General features: G+C 39.0%; 1 protein-coding gene across 14 annotated transcripts in view; it reads right to left on the bottom strand.

Annotated features, from left to right (window-relative positions):
- Positions 1 to 14,691, bottom strand: part of fbrsl1 (fibrosin-like 1) — a 985,718-nt gene that overhangs the window by 486,067 nt on the left and 484,960 nt on the right. For 11 of the 14 annotated variants that reach the window (XM_041202184.1, XM_041202197.1, XM_041202189.1 and 8 more), the window contains one exon: positions 1,382 to 1,462. The exons of the other annotated variants lie outside the window; for them this stretch is intronic. In XM_041202184.1, the coding sequence (XP_041058118.1) occupies positions 1,382 to 1,462 (81 nt within the window). The remainder of the gene's footprint in view (positions 1 to 1,381; positions 1,463 to 14,691) is intronic. 14 annotated transcript variants of the gene reach the window in all.

The following is a 14,691-nucleotide window of genomic DNA, read 5'->3' as shown; positions in this document are numbered from 1 at the left end:
ATCAAAAGCTCAGAAGGCATTCTACACCTGCCAGCCTTTCTGCTGTGCTAATAATTGCCAATTTGCACATAGCTCTGGCTATATCACTCAATTTGGCCCTGGCTGCTGCACGCATACACCATGATTCATCAGCAACCCCCCCATGACAATTAGAGCCAATGTCTTGACTAACTGGAGCACCCATTCTAGAGGCTCAGCAGACAATTACCAGTCTATTTTCCCATCTCACCCAGAAAAATATGAGAATGTGTAACAATGGCATTCAGTGCCTCTGAAATGTTACCCTTGAGGGAATGAATATTTCAAATTATCACAGCTTTACAACCACATTCAAATTTCAGCATTTGGAAGGATACAGGGCTCATTTAAATGATAATGAAGGTGATCCATTCAATTTACTAAAAAACGGCAAGTTCTTAAGCTGACGGGTCAAGAAACAGCAAAAACCCTTTTAACCATTGTGCATGGCTGTATATAGAATCCTAGAGCAGTACAAACATCAAAGGGATTAGTATGACAAATAAAAGAGAAGGCAAAAATGCTCCCTGCTTTCCTTAGGTCAAAACAACAAAATATGAATGTCACTTATCAGACTCTTAATATACTGCTAAGTTCCAATTACCCCACAGAGGAAGAAATGATAAGAAAATCTGATTTTGGGAGCATACACTGTTGGTTTTGTGCACTGATATTGGGACTTGAAAGCTATACAAAGCATGCGACAAAGCATTCACAGAGCCCAAACAGAGCCACCTTTCATTAGTAGAGAAAAGCTTTCTCGTCAATTAACAATGAGGGGAAAAATAAATTAAGATGCCATTTTCCCCCACTTCTCCCCAGAGTCTTTGCTTTCCTCATGTGGAAAGAGCACTTCTATTTTAAGAATGACTAAGAAAGTTTTTAAACATATCTTCAGATTGTTTATTTTCGCTAGACTGGAATTAGCCACGGTCTCAGAAACAGGGTTAATAGCTCCCCCCCAACCCCAACCAATAAAATAAAATATGAACGATAGTCTCAAGGACCTTTTTGACAGCACTGGTGAATGGCCTAACAGTTTCTAATATATTGCCTTAAGGAAGCAACTCAAATCTTACGCTACATTTATTTCTATTTTTTCCCTAGTCACAAATAGCACAGGAACAAAGGGATCATCATCTGGTTGAGAATAATGATTTAAACTTTTGGACAAAATATTTATTTGGCAGCTTTTCAATATACATTTTGTGATACACAGCAACATTTTTGAAATTATTTATGCTGTGAATTTCTAATGATAGTGTTGCATATGGTAAAAAGAACCTTGAAACATGCTCTACTTGTCCTCCAAAGGTTAAATGCCCTGCACATTTATAAAAACAAATAAAAAAAGGATATTCACTTGTTTGGTTGGAGGATTAACCCTTTGAGTACTGAAGGCCTTTTCAGCTTTCGAAATTCGCACATCTTTTGTATATGACATCTGAAAATATTATAAAGTAGAATTAGAAGTATGTACAGACCTAGATAACATGCTAACTCACAGTATTCTTGGAGTTATATCCCAAAAATTGCAATCTGGATATAATTTGGTCTTGGTACAATGCAACGGTGTTCTTTGGAGTTAACTGCTTTTACAGGAATTATTACAATAATTTGAGGGAACGTGCACCAAGTTGGTCTTTGGTATGTATGTTATATTTTATACAAATTGACTATAACTAGTGTAAGTTTTAAGAGAAATATTAAATGAAGGTCCAATGTGCAGTCTGAGCCACATTTTCCAATTTATGAACATGAGTTGCTTATATGTCAGCTTTTCTTAAATTCAGATTTGGGAGAATGGCCCCTCGAAAGCTAGTGTTATTGGTATGCAACCTGGCGCCCTTATCCTGGCACCATGATAAACTAGCTCTACCACAGTCTACCACAGAGCTAATGCCAGAATTAGTGGTGTGAGTACCAGAACCTGGCTTAGGAAAAATTGTTCTTCAGGAACCCTCATTAAACAGCACTAATGCAAAAGCAGCTATAACATTTTGCTTCCAAAAACAAAGTCACCAGGCAGTTTATAAATATTTTCTGCATGCAGCTGTGGAATTCAGATGGGCAGAACAGCTCCTTGTGAAGAAGGATTTCATCTGGAAGGGTGGGTGGGTGGGCTGGAGGTGCGAAAAGATAATGACAGAGTAGAATGTTCAGTGAACAACTATTTAATAGTAACAGGTGTCATCTCACATCAATGCCATATCCTCTGTCAGCTCAGCGCAGTGATAGAAAGTAACAAAGTCATCTGCCCCTGTCAAAGGGGATATGGAGTGGGGGACTGTATAATAATGGCCCATGAGAGAAGGAGAAGAATAAAAACAGGGAATTGGCAGCCAAGTAGCAGGTGAACTAAGAACGGGCAATGCTTTATGGAAACAGAGCATTGCACCTAGAGAATTTCTCTTGAGAAGAGGAATGACACCAACCCGCCTCCTTCTGCTTGAATTTGGCCTCCTTTGGGCAATAACTGAACAGTACCAATAGTGACCATGACTATATTTCCAAACTGCTAGAGATAAAAGGGGAAAGAGGAATATACCTGGAGATGGGCAGCCTTTACCAAGAGGAGAGATGCCCAAGTTGGGGGGGGGGGGGGGGGGGGGAGACGCAGGGGTACAAGTATTTGAGAAGAATAAATACAAAGAAATAAACATATTGCGATATGTAATTTGTATTTACATAAAAGCACAATAAAAAGCACCAAGTAAAAGTAAAAGACAACAGGGCAATGAACTCTTACATTACTTGCACACATTTACAGCTCCAGTGATTCAGGTCCCTCACTGAATAAAGCAATATAGTAATATGATAAAAATGGATATGATATTTTAAACATTACATTAAAAATATTTGCATCCCAATTGTAAGCAAATACAGTGGGAAGGTTTGCACTAAACTGATTGAGAAATATATTTTCTCTTAATTAACACAAGGTCTTCATTTCCCATTAATGTCAACTGTATTTTATCACCCTGAATGCTTCATTTAATGTTATCAAAGGCCCTAGGTTTCAGGAACCGCCTGGTAACACATGTTCAAAACTGTATAAAGATGGCTCTATGGGCTAATAGCAAGTGATGCTTCTGTGAATAAACTGGGAGGGACCTGAACTTGCACTTATATGGCACATTCACAACCTCAAGGCATTCCAAAGTGCTTTAAAGCCAATGAAGGCATTTTTGAAAGGTAGTCACTGCAGCAATGTCGGCAAAAAAGTTGGCCAAGGTGCTATGATCCCAGCTGATGTTACCATTAGTCAAGCCTGATCCCTGAGTGAAACCCAGCTTGATAGGTCCTAACTTTTAATTTGTTTGATTAGATACGTGGAGAGCGGCTACTGAACAGAGTTACCGGAGTCAGCTAATGAACTTTTAACAAAAGGGTAAAATATTTGTTTAACAAGAAAAGTTGAACTATATTACAATACTCCTTCACCCACAACTATACCTTTACAGATATATACAGATTGGTGAGGATAACAAAAGTTACAAAAGCTAAGTTATACTCTAATGTTCGAAGTAAGTACACAGTCCATGTAAACCAGTGAGCGACCTGTGATCAGACACACCACACTGAAACCAAATGATGGATGTCACGCCAAACAGACGCTATTGATCTCTCCTCAACTCCCCCAAGACGTTTACCACACTGTGAGCCAACCAGTCTCACTGAAGTCTGTCTTTCACACAAAGTAAGGATGTTATGCTTCAGTTATACAGGGCATTGGTGATACCACACCTCAAATACTGTGTGCAATTATGGTCTCCTTATTTAAGGAAGGATGTTAAATGTGTTGGAGGCGGTTCAAAGGAGGTTTACTAGATTGATATCTGGACTGAGTGGGTTGTCTTATGAGGAAAGGATGGACAGACTGGGTTTGTTTCCACTGCAATTTAGAAGAGTGAGGGGTGATTTGATTAAAGTATACAAGATCCTGAACGGTCTTGACAAGGTGGACGTGGAAAGGATGTTTCCTGTTGTAGATGAGTCCAGAACTAGGGGCACTGCTTTAAAATTAGGGGTCGCCCTTTTAGGACAGAGATTAGGAGAATTTTTTTCTCTCAGAGAGTTGTGCGACTTCGGAACTCTCTGCCTTAGAAGGCGGTGGGGGCAGGGTCATTGAATATTTTTAAGGCAGAGGCAGATAGATTCTTGTTAGACAAGGGAATCAAAGGTTATTGGGAGTAGATGGCAATGTGGAATTCGAAACACAAGCTGATCAGCCATGATCTTACTGAACAGTGGAACAGGCTTGAGGGGCTGAATGGTCTACTCCTGTTCCTATTTCTCATGGTCTTAAGGGTTTCCAATTTCCACTCTTCAAGAACTCACCTTGGAAGCTTCTCCCAAACCAAAGTTTTCTCTCAGAGGCCTTCCGCAAGGGTTCACCTCTAGGGTTTCAAACTCGTGTTCCAATGTTCCTCTCCCCTGGGTCACCACATGCGTTCAAGCTTTCCTCCATGCACTCTCTCCCACTGACTCAGCTGTCAACAGTACACCACTGCTTCCTATGCACATAGCAATGAGTTAAAGACCTTTAGTTGTCTCTTTGAACCTTCTGACTTTTCTTTAAGCTTGAAGCCTTTCTCTGCTCCTCACTCTAACTTCACTTAACAAGGCCTTTTCCAGGTTTGTGTCCTCCCTTTGATTAAAAGGTCTTCTTGGGACTTCCTCCTGTTCCAACCCCCTGGATTCGGGGGCTTTCTTCTTTAGCTTGGGGCTGGCTATCTGTCCCTTCTAGGATGCTTCTGCTTGGCAGCTATCTTCAAATTGAACTCAAAACTGCTGTTTCTTTAGTTTTTGTGTGTGTGCGTGCGCGCGTTGGGGGTGGGGCCTGCCTCTCTGGACCCCTGTTGCTATGCAATATCACAATGTTTTCTACTCATTTGCTTAACCTTCTCTTTAGGAGTCATAAAACTAATTAGAAATGCAGGCACCTTTTAAAGTGAAACTAAAACTCAACTTGATCTTTTCTTAATACACAAATACAGAAATACAAATCAAACTTGAACTTTAAAGCTAAAACCTATTCCTAACACCCACAAATACAAATATAACTTATTTAACCTATCTCTATTTCCTAACAAAGGCACGAGGAGAACTCCTCTGTGCTTTTTCAAAATGTGCCATGGGGTCATTTCTAAGAACCTAGAACATAAGAAATAAAAACAGGAGTAGACCATTCGGCCCCTCAAGTCTGCTCCGCCATTCAATAAGATCATGGCTGATCTTCCTGTGTTTCGATTTCCACATTCCCATCTAACCCCGATAACCTTTGATTCCTTTGCCTAACAAGAATCTATCTGCCTCTGCCTTAAAAATATCCAATGACCCCACCTCCACCGCCTTCTGAGGCAGAGAATTCCAAAGTTGCACAACCCTCAGAGAAAAAAATTCTTCTAATCTCTGTCCTAAAAAGGCGGCCCGCAGTTTTAAAAGAGTGACCTGAGAGGGGAGATGTAGCCTCGGTTTTGTCTTAACTGTGAGATGGTGCCTCTGATAGCGCAGTACTAATGGTCAGCCTAGTTTTTGTTTTCAAGTCTCTTGTATGGGACTTGAACATACAGTCTCCTGACTCAGAGACAAAGCTGCTCATATAGAAATACATAGTGCCTTTAGTGCAGAAAATATCAAGGTTTGTCACAGTTAGAGTGAAAATTAAGTATTAGCGAGACAGAGGGATGACTGAAAAATGGTCAAAAAGATAGGTTTTTAAATTTAAAAAGACAGGAAAAACAGGGCTGAGAGGTTTAGGCAGGAAGTTACAGGTAGTAGCTAGGGTTAAAATGGTTGATGACTCTTCCACTGAGTCAGCAAAGGAAAGGCAACAAAGAGGCCAGAATCAGTGGATTGTGGACTGTTTGGTACATAGGTCCAAGAGATCAGCAAGGTTGGGTTGAGTAAAAGGATATGGGAAGTGTAGTTTTAGATAAGTTAATGTTTCTGTAGAATGGATCTGGAGGCAGTTGAGTCAGGTGCTGGAGAAGTTGAGGCAACAGATATCAAAAGCTGTGGAATACATGTTTTAGTTATGGCTGGGTTAAGTAAGAGCAGAGGTGGATTATGTTGCAAAGTTGAAAGGAAATGGTCCGTAGATGCGCGGTCCTATTGAAGCTCATGATGTGACAGTGAGGGCGGTTGCACAGAAGTCTGCAGCGTAGGCAGTCTCATGGATTAGGAGAGGTAAAAATTTGAAAGACACAAAGTCTAAATAAAATCAAGAAATAAAAACTCTTTTGAAACAAAACAAGCAGAGCCCTTGATGCTCAGATTGTGCAGCCTGAGAACATCTCCCTTGCTACTTTTGACTGCATTCTCAGAGCTATGACTGTGGCTTGTTTTGTATTTAGCTCTGAGTCATTGTACTTGCAAACTATACAATCAGAAATTTCAACACAGAAGGAAATCCATTCAGCCCATTGTGTTTCAGCACAATTGCCAGTATTGCATTCCTTCATTTTCACAGCCCTTGAGTGAAAAAAATTGTTAACTTTTTAAAATGTTTTCCATCCAAATTCTAAGTTTATTCTCCCTGGTTAACAATTCATTTACTAATGGAAATACAATTTAATTATTTACCTTCTCAAATCCTAGCAAAACTTTGAAGACTTCTCTTAGATCCCATCTTAACCTTCTCTTCTCGTGAATTAGATCTAACTTCTCCCACGTTCTCACTGTAAATATTGACTTTATCATTGGTTACTATACTAATACATATACATTACACTTTTTTGATGCTCCAAAACCTTTTCTAGAATGGGATCCTATAACTGCACATAACACTACAATAAATGCCTTGTATATTTATCAGCATTTCCTATGTATTCAATACTCTTGTATAGAAAATGTGGCAACCCTCTCTAACTTTTTATAGCTCTTTCTACCTGAAATCCTGCTTTTAAGAATCTATATATCCGATCTCTGTTCTTTCACTCCACATTACTTGCAATGTTATGGCTAGGACTCTTGACATTAGGCAAGCTTAATTGTCAAAAGTAGGTAAAGTAGAATTTCAACTACACTGGCTAGCTCATTGAGTGAGAAGCAAATATAGTGAACTGTACTCCCAAACCTGTACTGGTAAAATGACCCCATGCTATTAAAAAGTAGCTACACTCAACTGATGTTTTCCACATAACATGGGTTCAATTAAAGAATTGCATGACATTTAGTTGATAAAAACATTATTGGAGGCCATGTATACTTGAATGGGTTTTTTAAAGCAAGTATTACTAGTGCATCTGCTCTCTATATTTTGAGAAATAAAGGTGCAGTGTTTACTGTGAATACATTTTTATAGGCAGCAGTGGATCTGCTGTGGCACTGCTCATTAAGTATACAATTTATTAAGTTCATCAGGTCTTGAATGCTCCCTAAATCTTGATCGCCTGTCATACCCTCTCCATCTCTCATATTCTCTCTCCTTGTTCTTCAGTAACTATTTCTCTTCTGCTTCCCTAATTTTTATATTGCCTTGCAGCGTCTTCAAAAAAGCCCAATAAATGGTTTAGATTAAAATTCTGATATGTTCCTCACTTAACTATTGTTTGTGTTTTACTCTCTTTATCCCTATAATTGTCACTGGAGTTTCCATGTAGGGCAATATCATGGCTAGGCCAAAAAAAATTGGTGCTGAATTTTGCACAGGGCCTAGAATAGCAGATGTACAGATATTTGTGGCAGTGCCAAGAAGTTATGGTGGGAAAGTTAGCATGAAGAGACCTGTGGCAGCAGGTAAGAAACCCTGGAATTAAAAGAAGTTAGAAAACCGAGAAGGTGGCACTGTGAAGTGGGTGGAAAGGCTCCAAAGATAGATTTTCAGGAAGAGGTGGTGGATAATGGTTGAGATTGTCTAGGGGTGGCAGCAAGGGAAAGCTGGAGGTGATGGGATAGAATGAACTGTATAGCAGCTGCACAGGTTCTTAAGAGGAACATTATATTTTGTACAGAATTGGTGGCAAAGATTGGGCAGTAAGGTTAATTAGACATTTGTAGATTGTAGGGCAGAGGGAGACGTGCAAGACCAGCGGGGCTGGGGTAGGAAGTACAGAAGGAGAGAAAGGAAGCAAGTAAAAGATAACAGAAAATCTGCACACAGTGCAGAGGCTAGAAAGAAAGCAAGGACATTTTGGAAATTTAAAAATGTTAAATCAGAATTGTTAAATAATTTATCTAAGTTGAGAAATAAAAAAGAAATCACATGAAAAAAAAACAAAATGGGAGACAATCTAGGTGAGAAATACCATAGCGCTACCAGTGGTGGGAGATATGAAGCTACAGCATGATTGGCAGATAGGGTTTTTTATAATGGAAAACGTTCCTGCTCTAGGATTGCCAAAGCTTTACTCAAAAATTGTAACAAGTATTATGGGTTTGTGGGAAGAACTTGTATCATAAACAAGTAACTATTACATATTAATTTATACATAGTTTTGTCTTAGATGTTATCTTCCAGTGGCTCTGAAATGGGAGCTGAAAAAAATTATACTGTAATGAGAATGAAATAAAAAAGTTATATTTATTTACTTCAGCCAGAAATCGCATGGAGGTCTTCAAGAATATGAAGCATTATGACAGGCCAAACAGATTTTTCTATTGGTGTTAAGACAGTAATGAGAGGGCAAAATATTAGGATAATCACAAAAAAATTGAATGGAGGCTAGGAATAGTTCTGCATCCAAAAGATGGACAAGAATTAACATCAAAGATTACTACACAAAATAAGAGCTCATGGTGTAGGGGATAACATATTAGCATGGGTAGAAGATTGGTGAGCTAACATGAAACAGAGAGTAGGGATGAGCGGGTCATTTTCAGGTTGGCAAGATGTAATCAGTGGATTACCACAAGGATCAGTACTGGGGCCTGAACTACTTACAATCCACATCAACGACTTGGATGAAAGCACCAAACGTATGGTTTCGAAATTTACTGATGACACAAAAATAGGTACAAGAATAAGTTGTGAAGAGGATATAAAGATTCGGCGAAGTGAATGGGAAAAAATTGGCAGATGGAGTATAAAGTGGGAAAAAGTGGATTTGTTCATTCAGGAAGAATAGAAAAGCAGCATATTATTTAAATGGAGAGAAATTGCAGAACTCTACAATGCAGAGGGGTCTCTGCATTCTGGTACATGAATTGCAAAAAGTTAATATGCAGGTCTAGCAAGTGATTAGGAAGGCAAATTGGATGTTGTAGTTTATTGCTAGGGGAATGGAATATAAAAATAGGGAAGTTTTGTTGCAGTGGCACAGGGCATTGCAAATATTGTGTAAAGTTTTGGTCTCCTCATTCAAGAAAAGACAGCATTGCAATAGAAACAATGCAGAGAAGTTTCACTCGACTGATTCCTTGGATGAAGGGCTGTCTTATGACGAAATGTTGAACAGGTTGGACCTGTATCCTTTGGAGTTTAGAAGAATGAGAGGTGATCTTATTGAAACATATAAGATCCTGAGGGGATTTGACAGGGTGGATACTGAGATGGTGTTTCCCTTTAATGGAGAGACTAGAATTAGGGGACACAGTTAAAAATAAGGGGTCTCCCATTTAAGATGGAGTTGAGGAGAATTAGGATCATTGAATATATTTAAGGCAGAGTTAGATTCTTGACTTACAAGGGAGTCAAGGGGCATCAGGGATAGACAGGAAAGTAGAGGCCACAATCAGATCAGCCATGATCCTTATCAAATGGCGGAGCAGGTTCGAAGTGCTGAATGGCCTAATCCTGCTCCTAATTTGTACGTTCGTATTATAGAATATAGTATCGATACCCTGAACTGCCACAGAATCTATTTTGTGCTTTCTGGACAATTCTAGGTACTATGAAAATAAGGCATGAAGGCTGAGGCTCTTAAAACTGCTTAGAAGGACCAAATGCACCCCTTGTGTGTACTTCAGTTGCATTTAATTTCCGGACAGTGCAGGTTTGTTGTGAATATCACAGTGCTCCTCATTAAATAACAATGATCTGGAGTCATTACGGAGAAGGAAAAACACTGTATATTGATTACCATTAACATAGCTTCAAATCGTTGAAGCTAAACATGGATTTCTGTTGATCTCATTCAAAGTGATTCCCTGCAGCATGAATATTTTAAAGTTTGCTCTTGGCACAAGTAATTGTCTTTACTTTGTCAAGGACTAGATAATTTATATAAAAACAAATGCAACAATTAAAAAATATTTCCATTGCAGATTTCTTTCAGAGAATTTAAACTTCATTATGGATTATCAATATGTTAATGCCCACAAATTCAATTGGTTAAAGGAAACCCAGTGGATCAGTATCTCAATGTATTGCTTCAAACAACAGTAGCCTACAGGATATTGAACAAAACAGGTTACTCTTTCAGCCAGATTGACTGGAGGTGGGACCAAGCACTGATTGAAAGGGAAAAAAAATTGTAGGGCAATTCATTAACTGCCTCCAATGATGTGCATAAAGAGCTACACAAGTTTCATGCCTGTGCTGGGTCCGCAAACCTTGTTCAAGACTACAGATGAGTTTGGTCTAAACTTCAGAACCCATGACAAAATGTTAGCTCTTGATTGTCATGTGGAAGTAATTGTTGGAAAGTCTCACATGTGAATTTGAGACAAGAACTGAACATGGGTTGGCTGTGATGCCCTCCAGTTGAATGGCTTGCTGAAACTCAGTGGCCATGATAACAAATGAAGAACGCCACCGTGGTTAAAATATCTGTGGAACTGTTCACTTGTGAGAAACAGTGTTTTCAAAAGAGGGGAATAAAATTGGCTTGCAAAGAAAAAAAGCTGTACAAGTTACATGCCTCCCAGCAAGGTGCCTGTCCAACCATTTAGTGGGTAATGGTACACTATTATAAGAACAAATTAGTTTCTACAGACTGCATTCAAAATAACCATAAAACTCTGTCATGTTAATATAATACTTTGATGATAGTGCGAGGGCATCTGCAACAGTAGTTCATGGTAGATCACATTTTTAAACTATGAAAAGCATGCCTATCTACATGCAAAGAAACAAAAACAAAAATACCTGGAAAAACTCAGCAGGTCTGGCAGCATCTGCGGAGAGGAACACAGTTAACGTTTCGAGTTTCGGACTCGAAACGTTAACTGTGTCCTCTCCGCAGATGCTGCCAGACCTGCTGAGTTTTTCCAGGTATTTTTGTTTTTGTTTTGGATTTCCAGCATCCGCAGTTTTTTGCTTTTACAAGCAAAGAAATGTAGCTATCAATCGTAACTTGTGCACTACTATTCAAATAAGTTTAGTATTTAGCATGTCAATAGCACATGTATTCCTAATTAAACAGAACCATTTAAAAAATTTATGTACAAACATTTCAACCTGTCAATCACAGTTTCATTGCACTGTAGATAGGGGAAATCAATGTCTACATTAAATAACTAAATACACAAGTCACATATTCATTGGTAACCTCTGTTGTATTGACTATTTAAAGTGAACTTTACCCTTTTATTTGAAGTATCATTTGCCTGTTATTGAATGTTTAATGCAAGTTGATTCGGGTTTGTGTTGAAAGAAATAATTGCAGTGAAATCTTGTCGGTAATGTTTTCTTTGAGAAAGTTTGGTAATTTTGGTTTACAGTTCCATTAAGGGGATCTTAACAAGTCTCACATCTACTCAGGTTAGATTCCCGAAGAATTATGGCCAGTGCACCAGTTTATCATTTATCTGATAAAACTATTTTAGGTAATCCCTCCATGGTTTCTCCCTTCCCTATCTCTGTAATCTCCTCTAGCCCCACAACCCTCAGAGGTCTCTGCGTTCCTCTAATTCTGGCGTGTTGAACATCCCCAATTTTAATCGTGCCACCATTTGTAGCTGCGTTTTCAGTTGCCTGGGGCCTATGCTCTGGGGATATGCCCCATACAACTCTCTGCCTCTCTTTCCACCTTAAAGACACTCCTTAAAACCTTCCTCTTTGACCAAGCTTTTGATCATCTGACTAGTATCTCAGTGTCATGTTTTGTTTCATCATGCTCCTGTAAAGCACCTTGGGGGATGTTTTATTATGTTAAAGCTGTTTTATAAATAAGTTGTCGTTGTTGTTTTGCCTTGACTTTAAGTATGAATGCTACCTACAAATCAGTAGCTAGATAGATCCTATGCTTGTATTTATGGGACATCACAACCAAAAGCCTATACAGTAGGCACTACCTGATGGCCTGTTTGGAATACTACTGGCTGTTCTTTTTTGCCTGTCTAGTGATTGTGTGTTAATCTGATATACCCATTAAACATGAATTGAAGCATTTTGCTTGCTCCTCGGATAAAAGTCCACAGAATAGAAATACTCATATTGCCTGTGGCATGCTTGGAGTCAGAACATATATCAGTATGTGACAGATCACAGGCCTTGAAATACAAAGCAAATCACTGAAGAACAATTTTACAATTATAACTTAATATAAAATCTCCTAGCTTCAAATACCTTCAGGACTATTTCAGATGCAGTTTTAGCACACAAAAATAAGGCTGCCAATTGAATTGATCTTAAAGGGAGAACTTCTGTACCAAGACATACAACTCTGTTATACAAAAACATTCAGGGAGAGATGCTCAATTCTTGCAGTGTTACTGCGCCAAGGTATTATAGGGAATTTTGATAGAAAATGCTTCATTAAAATTGAAGCCCAATACAGATGAATGGATCAGGTTCAAAAGAGCTGTCTAATACTGCGCTCGTGATGCCTAATGTACAGATCCTCACAGTGGTAGCAATGCAAGCATAAACTTTCCAGATTTCCTCAGGTCAGTGTCCAGAAAGATTTTTCTAAATTAATCAGCTCTTCCACTGCTGGCATTGCCATTTGATCTGCAAAGCCTGTGTGGCAGCAGCTGGTGTCATTAACCGCAATATAAAAACAATTTCATTTTTAAATAGAAGCAGAATGTAGCTTCTGTGTAAATATAGCTAATACATTTTTTTTTAAACATAGCAAGCTTTAAGGGGAAGGAGGAAGTAATCAAAAAAAAACACGGTTCTGCTAAAAATTACAAATAGCTCCTAATAATGTGTTTCATAGCACTGCTGCCATGGGACTGGAAGCTGAGACTCCAACCCACAACCATTTGGAAAATAAGTATCATTCCTCGGCTATAACAATAACTTAGTAATTGTTCCCATTCGAACAGTTAAATGTTTAAAATCGTTAGCATATTAAGCTTTGTGACAAAAAAACTTATTACCTATTTTAGTCTGCATAAAACAAAAATATTAAGAAAACAAGGTGGTTGCACATCTGCCACCTTTGATCTGTGCATGGTGAGTTAGTCCCAAAGTGTAATCTAGTTTGATCCTTAACTCCACATGGCACCACATATTACATTAAATAAAACACACTCATTAACATATTTGCATCTGATTTTAAATCAGGCTGGAATACTGCAAACGAGTTGGAATTGAAGATCCACCACGCAACAAAAATTTTTTTTAAAACCCTTAAAAATAATTTAAATTAAAGAAAAGATAAACAGTATTAAATTTGACCAACGCAGATCTCTGAAGAACGTGCCTCAGCCTGACAACAGATGAGTAATTAAACAGCATTTATTGTTGAACCAACGAGTGGGTCTGAATTTTATTCTATTTGTTTTCAGTATGTGGACAACAGACAAGTCTGCATTTATTACCTATCCCTAGTTCTCCCAGTGTGGTAGTGGTGGCTCTTCTCCTGGATCCATTATAGTCTGATGGTAATGGGACTCTCACAATAGTGAGAGGTTGGGAAGTCCAAAAAATTGAGCCAGAGATTATGAAGGAGCATAGGTCCAAATGAGGATGATTTGTGACTTGAAGTGGAATTTAGGGATGACGCGTGTTCCTAAAACATTGCTGCTCTTGTCCTTCTTGCTGGTCCAGGTTACAGAGGAGGGCAGTACTATCAAAGTAGCCTTTGTGCCAAAGTGCCGGAGTTGCTGCAGGGCATCCTGGAAATTGTGCGTACAGCAACCTTAATGCCCCAGTGATGGAGGGAACAAATCAAGTGAGCTGCTCTGTCCTGGATGCTGTTGAGCTTCTTGAGTACTGTTATGACTGCACCCATCCAGATGAATGGTGAGTATTCAAAAGCACTCCTAGTTACAGCCTTGCAGATGATTGTGAGATATTGAGGGGTCAGAGGTGAGCCACTCTTTGTGGGGTAACCATCCACCTCCTGCCTTTGTAGTCACTGTGTTATTGTTGATAGAGCAACACTTGTTGGTGACCCCTAAGATGTTGGTCAGTAATAACCACTGAAGGACATGGCTGAGTTCCACTTCCTCAAACTGGTCATTACCTGGCACCTATATGGCACGAATGTTACCTGCTACTCGTCAGACCAAACTATCTAGGTTCTTCTGTAGCTTGACATGGACTGCTTCTTATCAAAAATTAAAGATAAAGAATTGTCAGTAAATATTCCAACTCCTGATTTTATGACAGAGGGAAAGCCATTGTTGAACCAGCTAAAAGATTGAGTCTGCAGCACTTCCCAGCCAAATACATTACAGATATGTCCTAGGGTTATGAAAACCAGGACCATTTTCTTTTGCTCTCACTACTAGAGGGCAGCTGTTCTGACCAAGGATGGATCAAGGTTGTGCGGCACTTGGAGCTGAGTGTTTCTGGTGGGACCCGAGCTGTGCATCAAAGAGGAGGTTATTGGT

This window comes from Carcharodon carcharias, chromosome 13 (assembly GCF_017639515.1).
Source record: "Carcharodon carcharias isolate sCarCar2 chromosome 13, sCarCar2.pri, whole genome shotgun sequence".
NCBI classification, from domain to species: Eukaryota; Metazoa; Chordata; class Chondrichthyes; order Lamniformes; family Lamnidae; genus Carcharodon; species Carcharodon carcharias.
The sequence above is the reverse complement of the archived record's forward strand: the minus strand, read 5'-3'. Positions and strand labels throughout refer to the sequence as shown.